This window comes from Danaus plexippus, chromosome 23 (assembly GCF_018135715.1).
Source record: "Danaus plexippus chromosome 23, MEX_DaPlex, whole genome shotgun sequence".
In the NCBI taxonomy this organism is placed as follows: Eukaryota; Metazoa; Arthropoda; class Insecta; order Lepidoptera; family Nymphalidae; genus Danaus; species Danaus plexippus.
In genome coordinates this window covers 1,309,421-1,332,194 of record NC_083551.1, presented here as the reverse complement: position 1 = coordinate 1,332,194, position 22,774 = coordinate 1,309,421, and the positions used below count along the sequence as shown (strand labels likewise).

Below are 22,774 nucleotides of genomic sequence, written 5' to 3'. Positions count from 1 at the left end.
CCGCGGTTTAATGTCATTTTAATATCGCAGTCAGGGGTCACAGTCAAGAAGATTATCCTTTCACGTCTTCCACATTACTTCAAATATAACATTCACACATTAATTTATTGGGGATGTTGTAATCGGTTCAATATATTTTTTATACTAAACTTATTAATAACGCTCTCCGGAGTTCCGCGGAATGGTTACAATGACAAATATTATAATAACACTGACAAATGGACGTGCAGCTTCTGCAGTTTTGTCTTTTCGCGAGTTTAATTTAAAATTTTATTTCTCTGTTGACCCGCGGGCCTCGGGGTGAGGGGTGGGGGGTGCGGGTGGGGGGGCGAAGGTACCCATTATGACCAATTTCGCACTATTTTTCCAACCATTGTCTTATGATGGCTCGGTTCTGTTAAGATTTCTCTCAATGCTAACAAAGTAATATTCTCAGACAATCAGTTCCTTATATATTACAATTCGTGCTATATTAAAAAGTTCTTTATACCTATATATAAATATTATTTTTTATTTGAAGACTTTTGTAGGTTAGTTTGTTTGGTTTGATTTTCTCAAACATCTGAAGTTGAACTGAAAGCCATTCAAGTACTTTATAATACGAGCATAAAATTAATATAAAACATATCTGTACATCGATGTTATAAATACTTAATGTTATATAAAATGTATTTCTATCAATCTAATTATTATAAACCCCCCTCTTTTAGGTGAGGGGGGGTCAAAACCCCTGGCCAATTTAATGTGCAGGCTGTATTGATTCCTGCATTCTTTCACACAGGCGCGGAGAAGGTCCCCCCTCACCCTCCCCCCCCCCCGGAACTTGGATAAGAGGGGATAAGACTTTTTTCGGACGATGCTAAGTTAATAGGAAGTATTGATAGATTTTAAGCGAACTCGTCGCTGGTTATACGATAGTTAAAGACCGCTTACAGAATACTATAATATATAATGTAACTAATCTTAAAGATACATGAATATTATAAAGATAGTTAAAGATTGGAAGGAACATTTGGATTTAGGTTTAATGTTTTCACAAGTTAAACTCATTCCACAAATATTTAGGGTGTACAGAATATAAAATGATGCATTGTTAGGTAAGAGTGTTCAGTACATCCGTCTGTGAGGCTTTCATAACAAAATCGTTCGTACCAAAACTAGCGATCAACAAAACAATAGCGACGCTAGCAACAGGTATTCAACCTACAGAATAACAACTAACAGCTCCCTGCTACAATACACTGGTCCGCGCTAAACGTACCGACGTACTGCATTCGCTGTCGAATAATAAATGTTTATTATAAATATTATACTAACAAAACGAAACTCTGAACGTTTAAGCCGTACAAATTATCAGCAATTGTATTAATGCAGTCTGAAGTTCTGTTTAAGTATTTCAACTATCAACTGTAAGTGGAACAGACAAGAAACTGATGGTAAGAGTAAATGACGATAATGAATACGAAACAGTAAAGTTGAACGCGATCTTATTGGTATAAAGTTTAATTGAATACAGCTTCAAACAATTTGGTCAAAGTTGCCATGACGCTAAAACGTAAAACGAAACGTCACCCGGAAAGTTTGCATTGTTCAAAATTCAATAGGCAACTTCACCGCTGTCCTCCGACGATATTTTAATATCCGACTACTCCACTACAAGCGTAGTGGCCACCATCGGCCACCAAACGTTGGGCCAGCGTCGGCCACTACGTACACGTGAACATACACATATGAAATATAAGGCTTGAGTCGAGCGGACGGAGGTAGTAAAAAGTAGCATCAGAAACGCCGCCACGTATATAATTAATTTTATAATAAATAATAAAAATGCAATACTAGAGACCAACGAAAACCGTTCGAAACTAATTAAAAACATCAATTCCGAGCTCTACGGGGGAATATTTCAAACAAACACACACACAGACTCCCACTACACACACAGGCACACACAGCCGGGACACATCCGTGTGAGAATGGACCGGGGTATGGATAGAACAGGGTAACTGATATCGATAATATCGGTTACAATTGATGACGACACGCACAAAATGGCGGCCGAAAAAAAATAAAACACATGTCATCACAAACACGTATAACTCTATGACAAGACAAACAAAACGCTTTAACATACCATCAATAAACTACCCAGTAGCCGAGTGATTAAAATGGATAAACTATAAAAACTCCTTTACCCCGTTTTCCGCTGCAGACGATTCTAGAATCTAACTAGAGATGGATATAGAAAGATGTCTTAAGACGAAGCGAGATGCAAGAGGGGGGTTATCGTAAATTGATCGGAGGGGCTGCGGGGGGTGAGGGGGAGGGACGGTGGTGGCCGCGGGGGGACCCAAATTTGACAGCGATTGAAATTGGCGGGAAAGATTATTGGTTGGAAGTTTTTTTTTTTTCTAAATTAGCATGCATTTGTTCGTATCGGAATCTGGATGCGATGAATAAATTAGTCCCATTTCACCCCTATCTCCCATCCTATAATAAATAACAGTTTTATTAGATTACGTTTTTTAAAACCTCTTTCCTTTTACTGAAACGTACTGGCGACGTTATTAAGACGATTACAACCTTACATTCTTTCGCTCGTTATGAATATTGTTTTACTAATGTATATTATCTAAAAGTTTTATATTAGTACTTAAAAATTTTCAATTATCATTGTGATATCTTAAATTCATAACCTTTTAGCTATCAATGGAACGGATTGTCTATGGTCAAACAACTTATCGCTTTCGGCCTCAAACCTCAACTTTAACCAGTAACTGTTCTAGTGACACAAAATACTAATGCCTCTTGTTTTATTGGAATATATCTTTTATTGCATGGAATCAAGGTCTTAGTTGGTCTGTAGCCGTCTGTGTGTATGTGTGTGTAGGGAGTCGCTGTCCAAATGTTTTATTCCCGAATTAAGCCTTACAAGCTATCTCAGTGAACTTGAACAATGTACGATGTTTCATGAATGTCATGTTGATTCTAATATTATAAATTCTAATACGTATTATGAAATAAAACTTAGGACACATATTCTATTCAAAGAAACATTAAAAAATATCCTTTTAAAGAAACCCATTGAAATATGTACCTACTTGTATCGACCCACATGATTATAAACCGCATTCTTAAGACCAAAAAGCACACGTAACGTACATAATAGAGCCATTATTTTTATCTCAAAGCAAACGTATACAGAGTCTTAAAAAAGTAATTATCAGTTCTAAATGTGAACATGCCGAGGACTTCCTTTGTGCCGTCTTAGGACACTCTTATAAAGAACAGTCACACACACACTCTTAATAACGAAATCGGAACGCTGCGAGCAATTTTAAAATAAGAATATCATAACTGGCCGAGGGGGGGGGGGTGATTTCGGTATAACCTCCACCTCCTTTAAGTTTTTAAAAAAAGATTTTCGGTGAAGCGTTATATTCTTTGCGGCCAGTTTTAATTTTATTTGTCTCTCGGTTGTTTTAATGTCTGGACTCTTTGTTTACAGTATTTTAAGCCATTGTGCTTATTTCGGGTTCTTTATTTAAAATGTTTGTCTTTTTCGAAGGTTTCCTTTTGGACTATAAATTAATTTCAGTTTCTGCCGTTTGTTATTTTAAGAGATTCATTAATTAACAATTAATTTAATCTTCATTTCGTTATTAACGTTATATTTTACATTATAGAAAATTTTGTTTTCCTAATAAATAAAATTATCATGAAAAATCAATGAAATTAAAATTATCATACGCCGAGGTCATCAAAAATCTTACATCAAGGATGTGAGTTAAAATATAACCGGTAACAACTTTGAAATACCCATACAATAGTTACTAGCTCTAAGATAGTGTTTATCCTACATCGCCAGACGTCAAACAAAAGTGGCTCAATTAATTTAAAAAAGTCAAGTGGCAATCAAACACGCGACGTGTCATACATTAAGGGATCTATTTTAATAAACTATTTCTATAAAAAAAATTATTTGAAAACCCAATCTCTAGGTATAGTGCGGTTCCCAATGACCTACTGACCTAGAGAATCCGATCAAATCAGAGTAACCCAGCAGTCGAATAATTAGCAGCCATATAATAATAAAATAGCATCGCACCTGACCAACATCGTTTGACATCTCGTTTCCCGCTCAGCCGTAATGGCGTCTTGAATAAAATAAGAAAATTATCACTGGCCGATGGTTAGGGGGGAGGGGGGAGAGGTCGAGGGGCACCGGGGGACGGTGGTGGATTTCGGAAGAACGTACCACCCCCTGAGGGTTTTAAAAAGAAAATTTCGGTGGAGCGTGATATTTTTAAAATAAGAACCTCTTCGTGGCATATTCCGTGGAGAGAGATTTTAAAATAAGAATAGTTTCGCGATACTCTCCACCCTGCAACCCCTCCCCTCACCCCGCCGTCGCCTTCGCCCCCTCCCCCCTCCCCGCAGTTCGTCTGGAGTTCGAAATAATGGAGCGTTCAGTCGCACCGATAGACATACGATATTATTGCATTATTTTGTATTATTTATTTTGATATAATTGAACGTACACCCTCGTGATGCCACCGGATGCGCTGTGCAGACGGGTACATGCGCCACCTTAAGATGAACCGGTGCCGTCTTCTGAGGGTGGAGGTGATTATTAAAAATAAATATATCCTGAGATTGAAGTCAGAGTTGATCGAGCAGCTGCTGCGAGACGAAGGCTCCTATAAGAATTCGGGGGCCAAAATAGGGTGGTTCGGGCATATTTGGGGGTGTAAGGGTGTAAGGGTGTCTTGATGAGAGGAGGTTTTTGGAATTCCGTTAGGTCGGGGTCGACGACCGGCGGACCGGGTACGATGAATGTTATAGTAATTGGATCTACTAACTGTATCCGACGATTGGATTACAAATATATTTAACTATACTAGTATTCGATAAAGATACCTCCGACTGTTGTATGAATATCGAGTTTATTGTGCCATCGAATAATATAAACATCACAATACATCGCGTGCTCGGGGGTAGATACAAATTAAAAGACGCACTTACACACGGCGGCTATAGCACGATCAGCTTTACGAAACTTTTACTGGTACAACTTAATGTTTGGTTTGGAGAGAGGAAAGGAAATTAAACCGGCTCCCTACGAGGATGTGGAGGGTAGACACACGTACCGAATAAGAAATAGCTATATTTATGATAATTATTCTAATTTACTTCGTATAACTATAAACATTTTAGTTTCATATATTTATTATTTACATAATTATTGTAAAATATAAATTATAAGTTGAATATTTTTTCTCTAACATGTTATTATGTTGACGGAAATGTCATGATATCAGATGATGATTCGGACTTTGAGAGTGGTCCTAACCGCGTGACTGAGCCAGTCTCAGACTAAGTCTCTGTCTCGGTCTCGGTCTCAGTCTCAGTCTCAGTGTGTCTGTTGCCTACAGGTCCAGTGTGAAATGGCGGAGTGCTCGTTCGCTCGCTGTCAACAAGAGCGACGCGCCATACGCAGAGAGCTCCAACGCTGGACCAAGAACATGGTCTACATACTAGGTGAGTCACAAAACACATACACATATACACACATACATATATATGTAACCTGACACGCAAGTTATATACGCACCAGGTTATATATGAATATGTATATAATAATTAAAGATCATTCTTCTTAAATTTGAATAAACAATATTTCGTTTTTCTACATTCAAACGGTTCACACGGACTCAGTAATATATGCAGTATATAAAAATATTATTGATGACGTCATACTCGTGTATAATACCTATATATGTATTTTTAATAAACGAACGCACGCACTCTATCGCAACGGTCAAACGATTTCCATTGGTATATATTTTGACAGTCGCGTTAACCTATATGGAGGCTTTAGAGCTAAATCCATTAACCTGAACCCAGCCGTGAAGCTCGACCGAAAGCTCCGGCTCCTGAATACACACTAATATATTAATACCAATATTTTTATATGCTGGTTCCGTACAAAATATCGCTGGAATAGTAAATTAGCTTCTAAACTAAAATGACTAAAAAAGTCGAGGCCGAGTTCAGAATTTCCTAGACATGTGTAGGGTTCGAAATTTGATATTAAAACTGACTGTGTGTTCGTCTGTTGAGAGCACGGTGTTAGGTAATATCATACTCATTCTACTTGCTTGGAATTCTGTTTACCTTGCTATACAGGAAGCTGCTTATGAACGAGAGGAGCGGGCCGGATACGAATATATAATCACAACGTTTAAATAATTACATCAACTACATGAAATGTTATATCTGACGTTAGCCATAATATAACATTAAATTCCGTTCATAGAACTGCAATATTGATATTATAATGTTATATAAAATATTGTCAATCGCTACATCGTCCGCTACCTCCTGTACCGAGTCGCAACCTTATACGTCATATCATGAAGGAAAGGTTTATTACGCAAAGTTGCTACTTAACATTTTGGAGAGTCAAAGTTCACGTGAGGATTGATTTCGTTTTGTATGTTTTAGTGAAGACAGACTCAGAACTGAGAACGTCAACATATTAAAAACTTTGAATCGATTATAACTTTATTTCTGTACGAAATTAACGACGAATCCTCATATAAATATTACTGAAACAAACAGGGAATATCCTATATTATCAGGTACATTAAAAAAATATATTTAAAAAAATAAACAATACAATCACTGAATGAATACAAACCAAACCATTTAATACGTGTATGAATATATTTTGAATTTAAAGTAGGTTTTATATTTCATAATAAAAGATGTCCCGGCCGAGTAACTCGGTTACAAAATGCCTCAAAACACAGCCCCCAGGAACGACGTGGATCACATCCGTATTGGATTACAGATAACGTAGATAACTTACGTTATTATACGTGGCCCATAAGGCTTCATTAACACTCACCGGATACAGCTAGTATTGACCGGAAATTCGTTAATGTTAATATTAATAAAATTTTTGGTTAACTGTTTGTTGTCTCAAGTATAACTCAGATTTAAAGCACCTTTATATTATTATAAATAAAAACATATATTTTTATAAATAATATATAAAACATGTTTACAACATAAGGTATAATATTGCCTACAGGCTACAACATTCTCAATAATTTTGACTTACACAAATCTAAACCAACTCGTTCCTGTGATGAGGAACTCATTGGAATGATAATAATAAAGATAAAAATAAAAAAATAAATATTATAGTTTTATTTAAACTCAAAAAAACAAACAAAATCGTAATTTGTCTTATGTCTATGTTATTTAAAAATAAGGATTTTTTTTACACAACAACTATTAAGTTATAATAACGATATACTAACAATAATATTAGTTTAAAAAATATCTTACAGCGATAATTACATCAGAGGGAATTAGTATTTAATAAAGGTCTTCTGAAATCCTAGTGCGAACACTCACAATACGTCTGAAGTGTGTACAAACCTTTACGGGACGAGGCTGAGGCGAAATTTGACATTTTCACTATAATATAGAGGAGAACTATCTTTATATATCAATGGTGACCGACACTTAAACAAAATATTGAACGTAGATATTGATCTAAGGGCTCGGTACAGCTCGCGGTCACTGAAATATATTGAACAATAGATTATTTATTAATATGTATTTTAGATGGGAAATTAATGTTTTATAACTATAGGCACAATAGTATTATTATTATGAAATATAATTTTCCAAAGAGTTCACAGAACAGACGGACGCATTTAAAAGACGTACAAATAAGTTACATTATATAAAAAAATATAACTGACCAAAAAAAGATGAGCTTCCGTCAGATGATAGATACTTTATTTGATAGAAGTGGTTTATTTGATTGATATGTGTAATGCTTTGTCTTAAGACGTTATGATCTCTGCACGGTACAGTTGATGACGTCTCAGTGTATGTCTGTCTGTGTGCAACTATCTCCCGTATCCTATCTTAGTGTCTATGGATATTGAGATAAAGGATACTACCTAATTCTACGCGCGGCTATAGAGGCCAAGAGCGTTCAAGATACACACAGGACGATTCTGTGTTAAGGAATTCTATGTTATAAAATTTTGATTATAACGTGTATTGAATTGAAATTAAAATCTACTCATCACTCAAAAGTAATCTGTTAATGTTAAATCGTGTATATAAAAAATATATATGTATGTGTTATGCACGCGTGAATCAATATATAAGTGTGTGCATGTGCTATGTTATATATTAAAATACAAAGATATGTGAGTATATGTAGCTATAATATTCGCGTAGTGAGGTCGGCTGCATCTTGTCCGTCCGTACGCATGCGTCGTCTTCACACTGTTCCAAACAACCTGTTGCAACTAGCCCGGCGTGCACCGATGCAATCCGTACTCTCCGTAATCAAAACTCCGATTATAAATATAACGATATTAACATCCGGAACAGAGAGAGCGTCGTTATCGTTGTCGTCGCCTCACTGTATCGAACAGTCCACAGTGATCCGTTAAACGAATAGTGTTGTATTAATTCGTGTCGAGTCGTCCGTCGTAAGTGCGATCCAAGTGTCTCAGTGCTTCTAAGACGTTAGTGAAGTGCCCCGTGAATAAATTCCAATAGGTGCTCCTTATCGATATATATTTTGTATTAAATTTTAAAGTGGACGATTCATATATATAAATCAGTTCCTGTACAAGTTCCGTTACCGAGTTCGGCTTAAATAGGCTTCGCTTAGTCGCTTTTTAAATATAAAATAAGTCGATAATAAATATAATTATCGTAATAATATTTTATAGTAACATTTGTTATAATTTGGTAGAGTTAAAAGTTGTATAATAATATTCGGTTCGCGGACAATAGCTGCGAAGGGTGACTAGTCGAAGTTTTCCAACATCGTGGAAGCGAGAAGTTGGGGATAGCAACAAGTGGTCGCCTGATGCCTTCCCCGGTAACTGTGCCACTGTTATACGACTTTGCATGGCCGCTTTGCGGGATTACTTACCGTCCTACGTTCCCCGGGAACGGGAACGGGATCGGGATACGGGATACCCAATTTATTTTCGCATAACATTTTTATTTCTTAAACTAGTTTTTCTCATATCTCTCTTAGAACACCGCTTCTAAGTCTTTGTGTTCGCTTTGTGTTCTTTGCGTGTCACATTTTTTTTTTCAAATATTGCGTCCGTTACATTTTTCGTGGGTGGGGTCGATACTTCTTTTGTTTTAGACGTGACGCGCCATCTTAGGTCGGCGACAAAAAAAACTGTCATGGCGGCTCCTATAAAAGGAATTTGCTCTAGTTTTTTCGCGAGTGCATTTAAGTTGTTAAGCCTGGTTTGAGTGTTATTCAAGGTTAATTTGCACACGCGACTGTTTTATAGCAAACGCTTCGCTATAGATGATTCGAGTTATTATTTACAAAATAATATTTAATAGAAGCTTTCAATGTTTTATGTTCAAAACTCACATGTTTAAATACAATCAATTTTAGTGAATAAATAATGTAAGGAACATTTTTTATCATGTCATTATATCTTCATCTGACATTTTAAACAATCACATCAACTTAAAGCGCACTATAAAACTGTAACACAGTACACTAAACAACAATCGAGTTCCGTGGGTCGCATTAAATTTAAAAATAGTTGAACCGAAAAAAAAAATCCCAATGAAAATGAACTGAGCCACCAGCTTCATATACAAGGGTAGACCGTTAAAATACGCACCGCAGAGCCGCCCGAACTGATATATACATCTGCGATCAAAAAAATATACATTCTTCACATATAACATAACATATTATAAACATGTTTATTCGAGATCTATTACATACTTAATAAAATCATATCACATTCTCATTCTCTATAGTAGAAAAAATCTCAGTATAAATTAATCATGTGTTTACGATTTATTTCATTAAAAACAAACAGACGCCATAAAAGCTGAAAAATTTAACAGCCTCAATAAACTCAGTGTTTATATTATAATAAGGTTAAAACGCACTACATCAATAAAAATTTTATATTCGCACTAAAAACAAATCACTAATGGTCTTATGAACCATTCAGATTTTCCCCTATCTCTTTGATAGTACCAGGTGGATGCAATTCATTTATTTTTGTATATAATATATAATAAATAGCTGGTTTTAGTATACATAGGTATATGTTGTATGTGGTCGTGTGTATTGTTGTGTGGCTCGCATCAGAACTGGCGAGGGTATTTATTTTTATTTTGATTGGATTATGCTGCGGAGGACACTCGACCTGATCATGGAAAAACGACTTCCTGGTGTACTAAATCAGACGTGATCCCTAGTAACGCTGCTGACGTTGCATCATGATTTATATGGTTAAGTTAAATAAGTTAACTATTTTATAATTACAACGACTTAATCAAAGTACATATAATACGAATGCTTTACGATACGTCAATTCAACCAGTCATTCCAGATCATGGTCTATATAATGCAAAATTTCATTCAGTAAGATCAAAACAGCAAACACTAACCCGATTGAGTTAATATTATTACCCGTTAATTTTATTTGCAAATGTAAGTAAATCCTTATTTTTTGTCGAACGACACTGGAATTTTTATTTTCTATTTTAAGCGAGGACCGTTCTGCCAAATAAAATGTTGACCGAAATTTTTGTTTCGTGTTATTGAAGGGCCGTCGTAAACAGACATACATCCAACCGACCGTAGTATATTCATGACGTTGACAAGACAACATTCAATTCATAAAAAAATTATAATATATATTTTTTAAATATATCAAATTATAATAAAAAACTTAACATTCATTTAAAAATCTAATAAATTTACTTTTAAATAACCAAAAATAAAATGTTTATTAAAACATTTAACATGGAATAAAAAAAAATGACGGGATATAAAAAAAAATATCTTGAGATTTATCTTAAGATCTGTAATAGTTTTATGACGGATATAAATCGTGTAAGGTGTTGGTGTGCTGTGTTCGCCTTCCAATAACACATGAGATAGAGCCGCACGTAGTCTCTACAAGTCGCAATGAACTTAAAAAATAATAATTTTAATTAATTTCACAATATTTACATTATATTATATCGTAATGACTATAAAACCAACATATACCGTACAGGACACAATCAGACGACATTAGTTGTTATATTAAATTACTTTAATACATTCATTAACATTTATAATGAAGCAGCAGACAAGAGGTCCGTCCGTAAGTGACGTTGACTAAGCCGGCAGCATTAACAGACTTATAACGAAGATTTATTGACCTTAAAAAAACATACTAACTACTAACTGTCATTCGACGATTGTACTGGGACGTGTGATTCATTACGACCTGGAGGGAACAGCCCAAAGATACCTTACATTATTAAAAAAAAAACTAGTACACTAAATCTATTAGACTTGTATTAACCAAACATAGCTAAGAACAATTGTAAGAAAACATACTTTTAAATTTAAAACCTCATCAAAATAGGAGCAGCCAACTCTGAGCTGATATGCCACAGAGGAATTCACCCAAACATCAAACTTGTACCCCCCCTCTATTCTATTGTTACTTAAAGGAACAAAAAATATTCAAAAATATATACAGAAATCTTTTTCTCTTAAATTAACTTAAACCTTTACGAGATTTTTTTTTAAATACAACACTAAAACATATATTTCAGTGAGTCCTATGTGTAGTTTCAATGTTTGAACAGCTTTCTCTATCCTGTGGTATGACAAAAGACGCCTTGTAATCGTTCTCGTTAAATCTTAACAAATAATTACTTCGTAGAAATAAAAAATATAAAACCTTTTTAAACTAACAAAATCATTGAATTGATATTTTTGGTAAATAATCGTTTTTTCAGAAGTTCACTTTTCGCTGCAACATAACTTGGTGACTTTAATTTCACTAAGTGTCGCACTGTTTATGACATATTGTTAGGAAAACAGACTAAAAATAAATAATATGCACAATAAATTATGAAGACGTTTTAACTTAAAAAAGGTTAGAAAAAAAAACTACCAACTTTTTGTTCTTAGGAGCGAAAAACTCTTGAATATAATAAAGTTACATATAATTTGTAGTAACTTAAAGCCCTTTACATTTAAATGACTTTAAATTAAAACTTATATTTAAGAGAAAAAATGTATTGTTAATTAAACGTTAGTATAATACGTAACAGTAAACAACAAACCCGCAACGCTCACTCACACCGAGAATAGCTCCGACTAACAAAACTTTTACAATCTTAATATCAGAACAATATCCCAGAATCCAGCTCCTTCCGAGTTAGAGGCCGGCTAGCTATAACAACATATTTACATAGAAATCTTTAAAAAAGCCTTTGAAATACCATTAATTGGTAGAGTTTTTATTGTGATCACATCCTGATACAATCAATGTAATTAACCGCCATTAAACAACTATTATCTTTAATAACCTTCAACACGTCACGAAATAAAATGGCTTCCTAACTGCGATTGGAAAATGAGTAGTCATGCTAGTCTCAAATTTTTATAATAACTAGCGAAGGAATCCGTCCCGTATTACTAACGCTGTAGGATCGCCTTCGGTGTGATGCTGTCCGATCATAATTTTTGATGGTGCTATTTGCATCATAGTTACAGCGCCATCTATACGGATTCCGACAAAATTTTTCACCGAACCATTTCTTACAAGAACTACTCACACAGGCGAGCCTCGTATGCAACACGCACACACGCGCGACCATGAATACACAATCGAACGCACCCACACTCTGAGAAAAAAACGATAAAAAAACTGCACACAAACACTAGTCGAATTCAGTTTGCACACAGACGCTAGGACGGCGTTCTATTTTTGAAATTTCGAACTTTTTTCAAAATCCCGAACCGAGGCCCTTCGGTGTCGGAGTGAAGGAAACCGTGATTAAATTCACAAGTCTTAGGGGTTATTATTATAAAAGATAAGATAAGTGAGTACAACTAAAATGCCCAAGGTTCGAATACAAGCGCGGGCACTCACACACGCGCAGCGCTCATCAACGACGGTGCATTCTGCGCATGTGTGCCGTGCACCGCGCTCGGACGCTCTTGATACTGGTAACGTACTTTACTTAATTCCATTACATATCGTCATACAATACACAATGATATATTTTGTACCAAAGTGGTCACTGTTCATACAAATATTTTAGATTTCTAACATATTAATTTTTCTTTTCGTGAGACATCTCCAACTTTACATTATATATTAAACTACGGATAACTCAATTTCAGTAAATTTTTTTTAATATTTTTAATATTGTATTGAGAACATTGTGGCTTCATAAGCGGTCCAAATTTAAAATTTAGTCAAAATATTCCTGATACTTAAAATAGGTCTAAATTCATGTCGACATATAAATACGTTCTAAGCGTTGATAATAGATATATAAGAATATTGATATTTTTAAATTGTAAGTTCGTTACATTTAATGTGTAGTATAGTGCATGGTGCATCAAGTATCAAGATCGTCGAGCTGGTCGTTCGCTCGCAGTAAATACAAGGTAATGGCTAAGTACGCACGCCGTCTAGTACGGAGTCGTAGTCCGCCGACGGTGCAGTCCCGCCTATGCACAATCCGTAGCGAGTCGCATTTCCGCTCCCACACACGCGACAAACGATAAAAAATATTATAATACAACCTCCAAAAATAATACGAAACAGGAATCCAAAATTTAAAAACAAAAAAAAATATTTAAAAATAACAGACTATATTTTTTATTAAAAGGATTATATAAAGTGCGACATATATTTTGGGATCTAGTGATATTTTACTGTGTTCGTCAAACTGCGATGCATGACATATCAGATAGCAACATAGGACCAGCGACTTGATAGATTTTAATTATATATATATAATATATTGTGTGTAAGGTGTGTGTGTTGTATTGTGATGTACGGCTGACCGGCCAGAACACCGTCAGGTGATTCCGGGGGACTTTAGTTTTTTTTTTATTTATTTTTTTTTTTCAAAAATTACCAGCCGAGTGTCAAACTGGACCGCGGGCGATCAAACCACCTCTGACGTATGTAAGTAGGACTCATTAAAACAAACTTACACCCTGTATGTGATTTAAATATTATTAATGTTCATGGTGAGAGCCCCCTCTATGTCCCCCCCACTTCTTTTCTATGCCCCCGCCTGTGTGCGTACTGCGAGCATGTGTTAATAAATTGCAACCTATATTTTGAATCGAAGGCCAATGACGGCATAGAGAAAATGCTATTCTAGATTTCTATTACACATTTAAATAATTTACAAAATGTGACGCGACACACAGCTCGACACAAGTTTGTGACACAACTTCTGACGACACGCAGTCAGTCTAATTGATGCTGTTAACGACATTTTAACAAAATATAATCATATACATATAATAAGTGAGTACAGATTGAATGACAATAGTATAAAGTGGGTTAAAGTTAGTTTGAGTAAGTTTTGGAGCGTGTTTTTGTTTTTTAAGTCGCTACGATGCTACGTATGGTCGGGGTCGTAGGCTAAAACATAGCCGTCGGAACTTTTTGTTGGCACGCTTCATAATTTGGAACATCCGAATTACGATCCTAACATCTCCATTGCCATAATTTATATAAAAAACACGTCGGAACTGTTAAATTACTTTATATTACTATTTATTAAACTAACAGACACTTGGGTTATACACAGAACATGAAAAACATTGTTCGGAAAAGAGTTTTTTTTTTCCTAATTTATAAAACATACATTTTTATTTATGTTATCAGTTAACAGATGTTGTTGGTCGTGATTTATATTGGCATTTTAATCGGGTCATGGGTGCATTCACGAAAATTTGATAACACATACCTAATATGTATTATAATAATTATACAATATACACAAAAAAACTATATATATCAAAATGTATCTAATAAAGAAACTAAATTTTATATATATTAGTTAAGGTCAATAGTTATTTAATTATCAATATAAAATTGTCTAACAAATGTGTAATTAAAGTTCACATTGGCTGTACGGGTATCGAGTCCTTGCGCGCGCGCGTGCGCTCGGCCAAGGCGTTACTCAACTGTCAATGTCACTACAAGTCGGCCATTTTAACTTAGAAACACGAAGGGTAATAACGAACTATAAACTAGAAGCGTAATAATACTCAATATTATTTAATAATCATTTATATCATATATATATAGAAAGTTTAAATGTTACGTAATGTGTGAATTGGAAAGTCCATAGCTGTATACAAACCAGCTAAAGATTTCTTTGAACAATAAAATGCAGAATGTCTTATTTAGTTTATGATGCCATGATTACTGTGAATTAACTTTTACTTGTGTTTTATGTATTACGACTCATATTTCGAGCAAATACAGTCTCTTTTATATGACTATGTGTTACAAACAAAATATATACATATACTCATTATTTGTTATTCCCATACACGAGCACATTACAGGCTGGTAAAGTCGATGTGAAACATTAAATATTTAGGGCTTACATTTGTCTATACATTTTTTTCATTTAAATCATATTAGGTATGTTTTAATATTTATTACTGTTATATTATTTTCATTATATATTAACGATGTGGACTACAATCCTCGCTGTCTGACTCACTCATTCAATTTATCCCAAAACATCTGTCGCTTCCCGTTAAGATCACACAGACATATACGTACATACAACTATTATGACATATTCATTAATATTAAATAATATATAACATATGTATGATAAAGTTCATACAAGCCTTATTATAATAAAAAACATTTTAAACGCACCAATAGAGTATAATTAATATAAGAAGTAGAAAATCTTTAAAACTAATAAATATTCTTTAGTAATGATCACGTGTATGTGATACATACTAAATGTCAGTGTGTGTGTCCTTTTGTGTGTGTGTGTGTTTGTCAAATTTACATGACCTCATTCCGAGCAGACTTTCGATTAAATCCTGTTAAATAAACAGGATACTCTCTTTATACGCCAATAAACCAACACACATATATAATGTACTGATATAATATAGATTTAAAATTTAAATTACCCATAGTTTGATAATTGATCGATATAACGGACTTATGAACATATCTTGTTTTTTTTTAATATAATTGTTAACGCAATAATTATTCATATATACATATATATAATATATTCTATATATATGTACACACAAACAACCGCCCGGTCGCATCTCATTGAACGTCCTTCATCTCGAACTAACAAAGCGTCTACTTTCACTCGCGTCTCCCGAATTGTTTGACCTCATTCAGACGGAGCCACAGATTCAACTTGTTCTCCTACAAATTAATAATAATTTTAACGTGTACGGTTACGGGTTACCCAATAGTTGTGATGTTTATCAATGTCGTGTTTTATAGCTTGTGAAGTATTCATAACATAATATTTTGTTGTTCCGTGTCTGTGTGTTTGTTGTTTGAGATGTTTCTACGTACCTCAAACAATATTTATCACACGCGGAAATCGGTCCTCGTGTTTATTTGATGATACACTAAAATTAAACAACAATACGATATACATATAATAAATAAGTGACTTCACTTTCACGTAAACATACGGCCTTCTAAAACGTTTTAGTGGTTAAGTCCCAGTATTTGTACGTAACATACTCACATACAAAGTACTTTCAAATCTTACTGAGATAAATTAGTAAAATTTTATTCTAGGTTAAGTTTATTAAAAATATTATTTTCGAGACAAATGTATTGTAGTCTAGCCGTTTGATATAAACACCGAATAATGGTTTAAGTGTTAATAGTCCTGAGACACTTAAGATATGAAATAATAATGAAAAAATGCGAGCCCAAGGAAACGATCTCAAGTCGAGATTCAAATCAAAATGGCGTGAGTTGAGGTCGAGTTTACCATCGGTAAATAAATAGCGCCGAGTAAAAAGTGAGGAAAGCTGGGTTCCGTACCAGATACTAGTGTGACGTCACAAAAACGACACTGACGGCACCAACTTGTGCTGGCTACATTTGTCCTGGGTATACTTCGTTGCTATTATTATATATAAAGGCAAATCTATAAAAACGAATTAAAAATCCTTTGTGAGCAGCGTGCGAGTCGCGAGAGCGTCCGAATTCAACATCATAGCAACCAAGCCTGAGTCTGCTCGTTTTTTAATTCTAAGCTACAGCGCTCTGTGCTCTGTGCTCTGTGCTCTGTGCTGTCCGTGTGTACTGTGTAGACCAATTCCAGTTTCTTCGGGATGTTATCCTGTAATATATAAGTTATTACGTGTCAGTGCGTGTGTATTTAGTTTGTGTGCGGGTAAAAAACAAAATAATGTAGGAGTGAACGACCGCTTGAGGTAGGGCAGGTTTCATCATCTCTCGTTTGACAGCTTTTGAGGCGTCCTTTTTGAACTGTAGCCATTTTTTATCAGCTATCGAGATACGGCCATCTTGTCTTGGCGTTTTATATTCTAAACCGTCTGTTACATTACACGACTTGGAACAAATGTAATTAATATGTAGGGATTTTATTTCTAGAATCTTCGAATGTTGTAACAAAGGAAAAACAATGATAAAATTATATAGGTATTTAACATGAAAGGTCAGTTGAACCTTCAGATCGTATCGCCAACAAAAATGGCGGGATTTAAAATGGCTGCCAGACAACGGAGTTGTTGTGAAGATGTATTCAATCGTTTATTAATAAGTAGTTCTTAAATCTTAATTGTTAATAATAATAAATTAATCAATTAATAAAAGTGAAACGAACCTTCGCCGGCTATAAATCACTTTTAGTATTTAGTCGTGTGATAAAATGTATCTATGGAGGTAATGTCATTACCGCGTCTCGTTCGTCGACCTGTCACATTGTAAATAGCTCATAAACATGTGTCGTTTGTACGTTACACTATAATTGTGACTGACCGTATTTTATTGAACTTACTATATATTACACTCGTTGTTATCTTCCCATATCCTGTGCTCTACCAACGGTCGTATATTGGCCGACTAATCCTGATTTTTGGATGCATCTGTCCACAGTCTGTGTACTGTCATCACTTTATATGAAACTTGTTATAATCTACAATACCCCAGATAATACCAACAGCATTAAGCCCCAGTACTGTCTTAACAGTTGATCTTTGTTATCCAAATCTCAACAATCGAAATGACAGCGTCGTCAGTCCGTCTGGACAGGTCGATGACCTTTGGATTTTAGTCAAGTATTAGACACAGATGTATAAGTATATCAAACAAACATACCTATACTCTTGTTTTAATAACTATACTCTATAACACTAGAAACTGGGATGAATAACTGGAGATAATGTTATGTGTCGAGATCAGTAAGTTGTAATATATATATATATATATATATATATATGATATCGAAATACAAACGCTATGATGCAACAAAAAGTTTAAGACAAAGCCCAGTTTAGACGATCGATGGATCGACGACCCAGTGAAGACGCGCTCCGAGCTGACGGGCTGCTGATAAGCCGTGTGTTATAATAAATATACACAGAAAATAATATAATAATAATAACTAGAGACTAACATAGATACTATCTAAATTAATATTTAATATAATTAAAAAAAAATAAATTAATTTTCATATTTTTTTCATAATGAAAGTTATTAAAACAAATTGTTATATTAAGATTTGGTTTTAAAATGTCCGGGCTATATTGTATGTAGTGAGAGGTGACGTCATATCCGATGTCATAGTATGTTCTTGCATCCAGGGGCAGACGGTCAAAGGTCCCCCGAGAGTAGACTAGGGATGAACGCCCAAACTACTGGAGGATATGCTTTATATGAGGGTTGTTGTATTGAGCATTAATATATTTATGTAACACATATATATACTTAAAATATATTATATATGACCAAAATTTATTAAAATAATATTCTCCGTCACCTCTTTACCAATACATTTAAATTATTTCCTATTTTTACTAATTTCTTTTATTTCTCTTTAAGTTCAGTCTCGATTATTCTCTATCTTTTTCTATACTATGGAAAATGTATGTTAATATTTTCATATATATTATATTCTCGGTAGTTCAAACAACAAACTACAACACGTATTATTAAAATGAATCACAGTATATCCACTAACAAAACAATCTTAATGTAATTAATAACAACTAGACCGATTTGTATGAAATTTCTAATTAATTTTTATGTTTCAAGAAATACAAAGCATATATTTCGGTTCCATCAAGTTACAATGTGACACGTAAGAAAAAATAATCAATATGCCAATAATATATTAGATGTGTTATGAAGTAATATAAGTTTACAAAGTATTGTAAACAATGAAAGGAGATGCAAATCTTCGCAGCATCCCAGTTGGCTGGCCGCCAGTCGGTGTGACACACTCTCTATGACACGACCACTGTTTCAATAAACACTAGTTGAACATTCATGAATATAAGGCTGTTATAGTATTGTAGTATTGTAGTATTGTTGGTAAATAGATCTAATATACTTACTTTTATAATTACATACGAATTCTAAAAAATAGCACGTGTATATATTTATAGTGTTAAATAAACGGGGGTAGTTGTAAATATATCTGTCAAAGTAAATTTCAAGGAAAAATTTTAATTAAAAATATTGTAAGTATTTGATAATAGTTTAATATCATCTTTTACTGTGATAAACTATCTCGTCTCCGTCAATGACGTCTGTGATTCTATCAGCTAAAGTCCCATCAATCCGTGTTCATCATTCACGCCGTACATCAACGTACTGAATCAATATTTAATATTAATATTGTTATATATTTCTCATAAATTTAACTTTTTTTTTCATTTAAATGAAACTAATATTTTTCGGATAAACTACGCGTGATTTATTTTTGTTAAAACTACATACTCCCGACGTTTCGGTTACTCTTCAGCAACCGTGATCACGGGCAGACGAGATGTGAATGTCCGTCAGTTGGTCCTGTTATTTATCATCTACCGTCAACGATTTATTAATTTTCTGACGTACCGCTCTGGATGCCGGCAGAATGCGCTCACGGTGTCGCGAGGTCCTGCGGTGTGGTCACGGATATGGGATTTTATATTTTTAAGAACGGGGTCCCAGGTGTTTGGTAGATTCCAGCCTTCTTCTCTATTGAAATTGGGATGTTTTTTTGATTTCACCAGCCTCGCGGATCACCCTCGGTCTATACTAGTCATGTATACTCGGCTTTATTCCAAACAGAACCTTAATAACCCCAACATCATCAGGTATATGTTATAACATTTTTCACGGCTATTTCCAAACGTCGCATGCTCATTTCATATTGATATTTCTTAAAACCTTACCTACATCATTTTTAATGTGTATTTCAGCGATAAATAAAAAAAATTTCGAGAAGTATTTTAAGGTTTAGATATATGTGTATTATTCTCAGCTAAAGTATTTGACTCATTACATTTGTTCACAAAGTATATGTAAATTAAATTAATATTCTTATATTAATTTAATTTACATAGATTTTCCTATAGCAATCCGTCTATCAATTTACTAAAGTTTATCATGTAACTTTCATAGTACTTTTAATAGTTGTCTAAAATGATAGTCTCCGTTGGAGTCTGGTGAGGTCATACAACAGTTTTTAATACGAATTTGATTCGATGATAAATAATGAACAATTAATATAATTATAATAATCACTGAATATATATCACGCATATATTGTTACTGTATTTGTTCTGGGTTTTATTTATATGAAAGGCCTTTGTTTCGGTATTATCGAATATTTTTTCGTCCATTCACAAACAATCGTCAGCCGTTTTGTTGTTGTTTATTCCGTATTTTAGTGCTTTTGGTCAATAAAAAAATTTCCCATTATACTCAGTTTTTTTCCAATGACAATGAGAAAAATGAGCTGTTGTTTTTAACGCTTATATTTTCAATGATTCTATATATTTTTTTCCTTAACATAATGGCGGTGGTATTTTGAAATCTATTATGATAATGGACGGCGAGCGAGCACGTCAGAGGACTGCATCACGGCATCGGGAGAACAAAACCCGGCGAGCGTCCCTATCCGAAAAACAGCGCCGAAATCATCAAATGAAAATAAAAATGGTCATTGTGTTGATGAAGTCAGTCGCGAGCGGCCCCGCCTCCCACGCCATTGGAGGGCTGCTTCGAAATTTGTACAAAAACCCCAACCTAGAACCGCCTTCTAAAATGTTTTTAACGAACCAATATGGCCGACCGCTCTATTTGTTTATAGAGCACACGGAACAGTCGCGGTCGGCTGCCGGCAGCGACACGTTCCTCCAGAACGCATAACACATTATACACCTTCACAGTTCAGGCCCTGAGCACAGACATACAGACGTACAGACGTACACATCAGAACCGAGTCCTCGTACAGTTTTTAATATCGAACCACTCACGCTAGATAATGTATGTTTGTGTGTATTAGATAAAACACAAATTGGCTCAGGGTTGAACCAATCGTGTGCTGTTATTTGTGCCCACGTTAAGTCACCTTGTTGAAACGTGGAAGTGAAAATTTATCAGTAGATAAAACTGGCGACATGACGCCATTTGTAGAATACGTTCCTTACATTAATATCTAAAAAACTTACTCAATAAATACTTCGTACAAAAAATCCATAGCTAGTAACATTTAATTATTTCTTATCACATATTACGCATATCTGTAATGACTCATTTTCCTGTCAAACGTGCCTCATGTACAAAATGTGTATTAAAACTAAATCATACCTATCTAATACCTACTTCTTATATTATTTCATAATTTTAATTTTGTAAAAATCGACCTCAATACGACTCGGGCCACGACTAAAGTCTCTGATTTAAATAAGATCTCTTTTACTTACAGAAATAAAAAAAATCACTGGCACAATACAACGTACACCTCAAAAAAAGTTACCAGTCTTTTTTTATCTGTCACTATTATACGCGCCAATTTGTTCGCGCGCGAACGTTAAGGCGCGTCGCACACTGAACACTTTTACTCTGATTAAATTGGGTCCAGTCGAAGGCGTGGACCGCACTGGCCGACATCGATGTTACTTCTTAAGACTTTCCTTAAGATAGAAACTTTTCGCTTCTCGAAAAAATAATATTGCAAACTAAATATTGAGAACATTTAATCTCACGTTAAAATGTATAGGCTCTAGATTAGTTTGTAGTGATTTAAATAATATATAATTTGTTACTTATTTTGATCTTAAAATTTATATCGATTGTCACTATCAAAATTTTGCGGACTTATAGTAATTGATTTGAAAAAAACGCTTAAAAAAATAGTTCATTCATAATCTATGAAATAACTCTACGTTGATTAGGTTTGAAACGACAGACATACAAAATTAAACTGTCCCTGTCAATTTGACAATGGAAACTCGTTGTAAAGGTACAGAATATAATCGTAAACGAATCCGTAAAAATCGGCAAATACTACGTGTACATTTGTTTTAAAATATTAAAGTTATTAAAACCATCTTACTAAATATTGTATAAATAGGTATTTAATAGAAATAATTCAACTTCGAACGTTACGGACGTGATCAAGGTTTTCCTGTTTTCAATTTAATGTATATAAAAGCCAAGTTAATTTAAATTAAATACTTAACATTAACATAAATATCACATCGAAACAAACTTATAAGCTATTGTAACTTTTTAATTAGCTCTCGTTAAAACGGAGCCCATTGTTTAGTGGTTAGCAGAAGTAATTAGACGTACAAAGTCAAATATGACAGATAAATACAGCACTTACACAGTATAAAACTTTGTTCTAATAAGTGCGGAAAAAATATATATTTTATGTAAAC

At 34.3% G+C, this 22,774-nt stretch overlaps 1 protein-coding gene across 7 annotated transcripts in view; it reads left to right on the top strand.

The window, feature by feature from the left end:
* The window catches only part of LOC116774780 (mushroom body large-type Kenyon cell-specific protein 1-like), an 88,984-nt gene that overhangs the window by 24,383 nt on the left and 41,827 nt on the right, over window positions 1–22,774 (top strand). For 3 of the 7 annotated variants that reach the window (XM_032667533.2, XM_032667530.2, XM_032667531.2), the window contains exon 2: window positions 5,433–5,538. In XM_032667533.2, the coding sequence (XP_032523424.2) occupies window positions 5,445–5,538 (94 nt within the window). In that variant the 5' untranslated portion in view covers window positions 5,433–5,444. Of the gene's footprint in view, window positions 1–5,432; window positions 5,539–11,915; window positions 13,055–13,362; window positions 14,028–22,774 lie in introns of those variants that run through there. The other 4 variants (XM_032667529.2, XM_032667528.2, XM_032667532.2 and 1 more) reach the window with 4 other exon arrangements.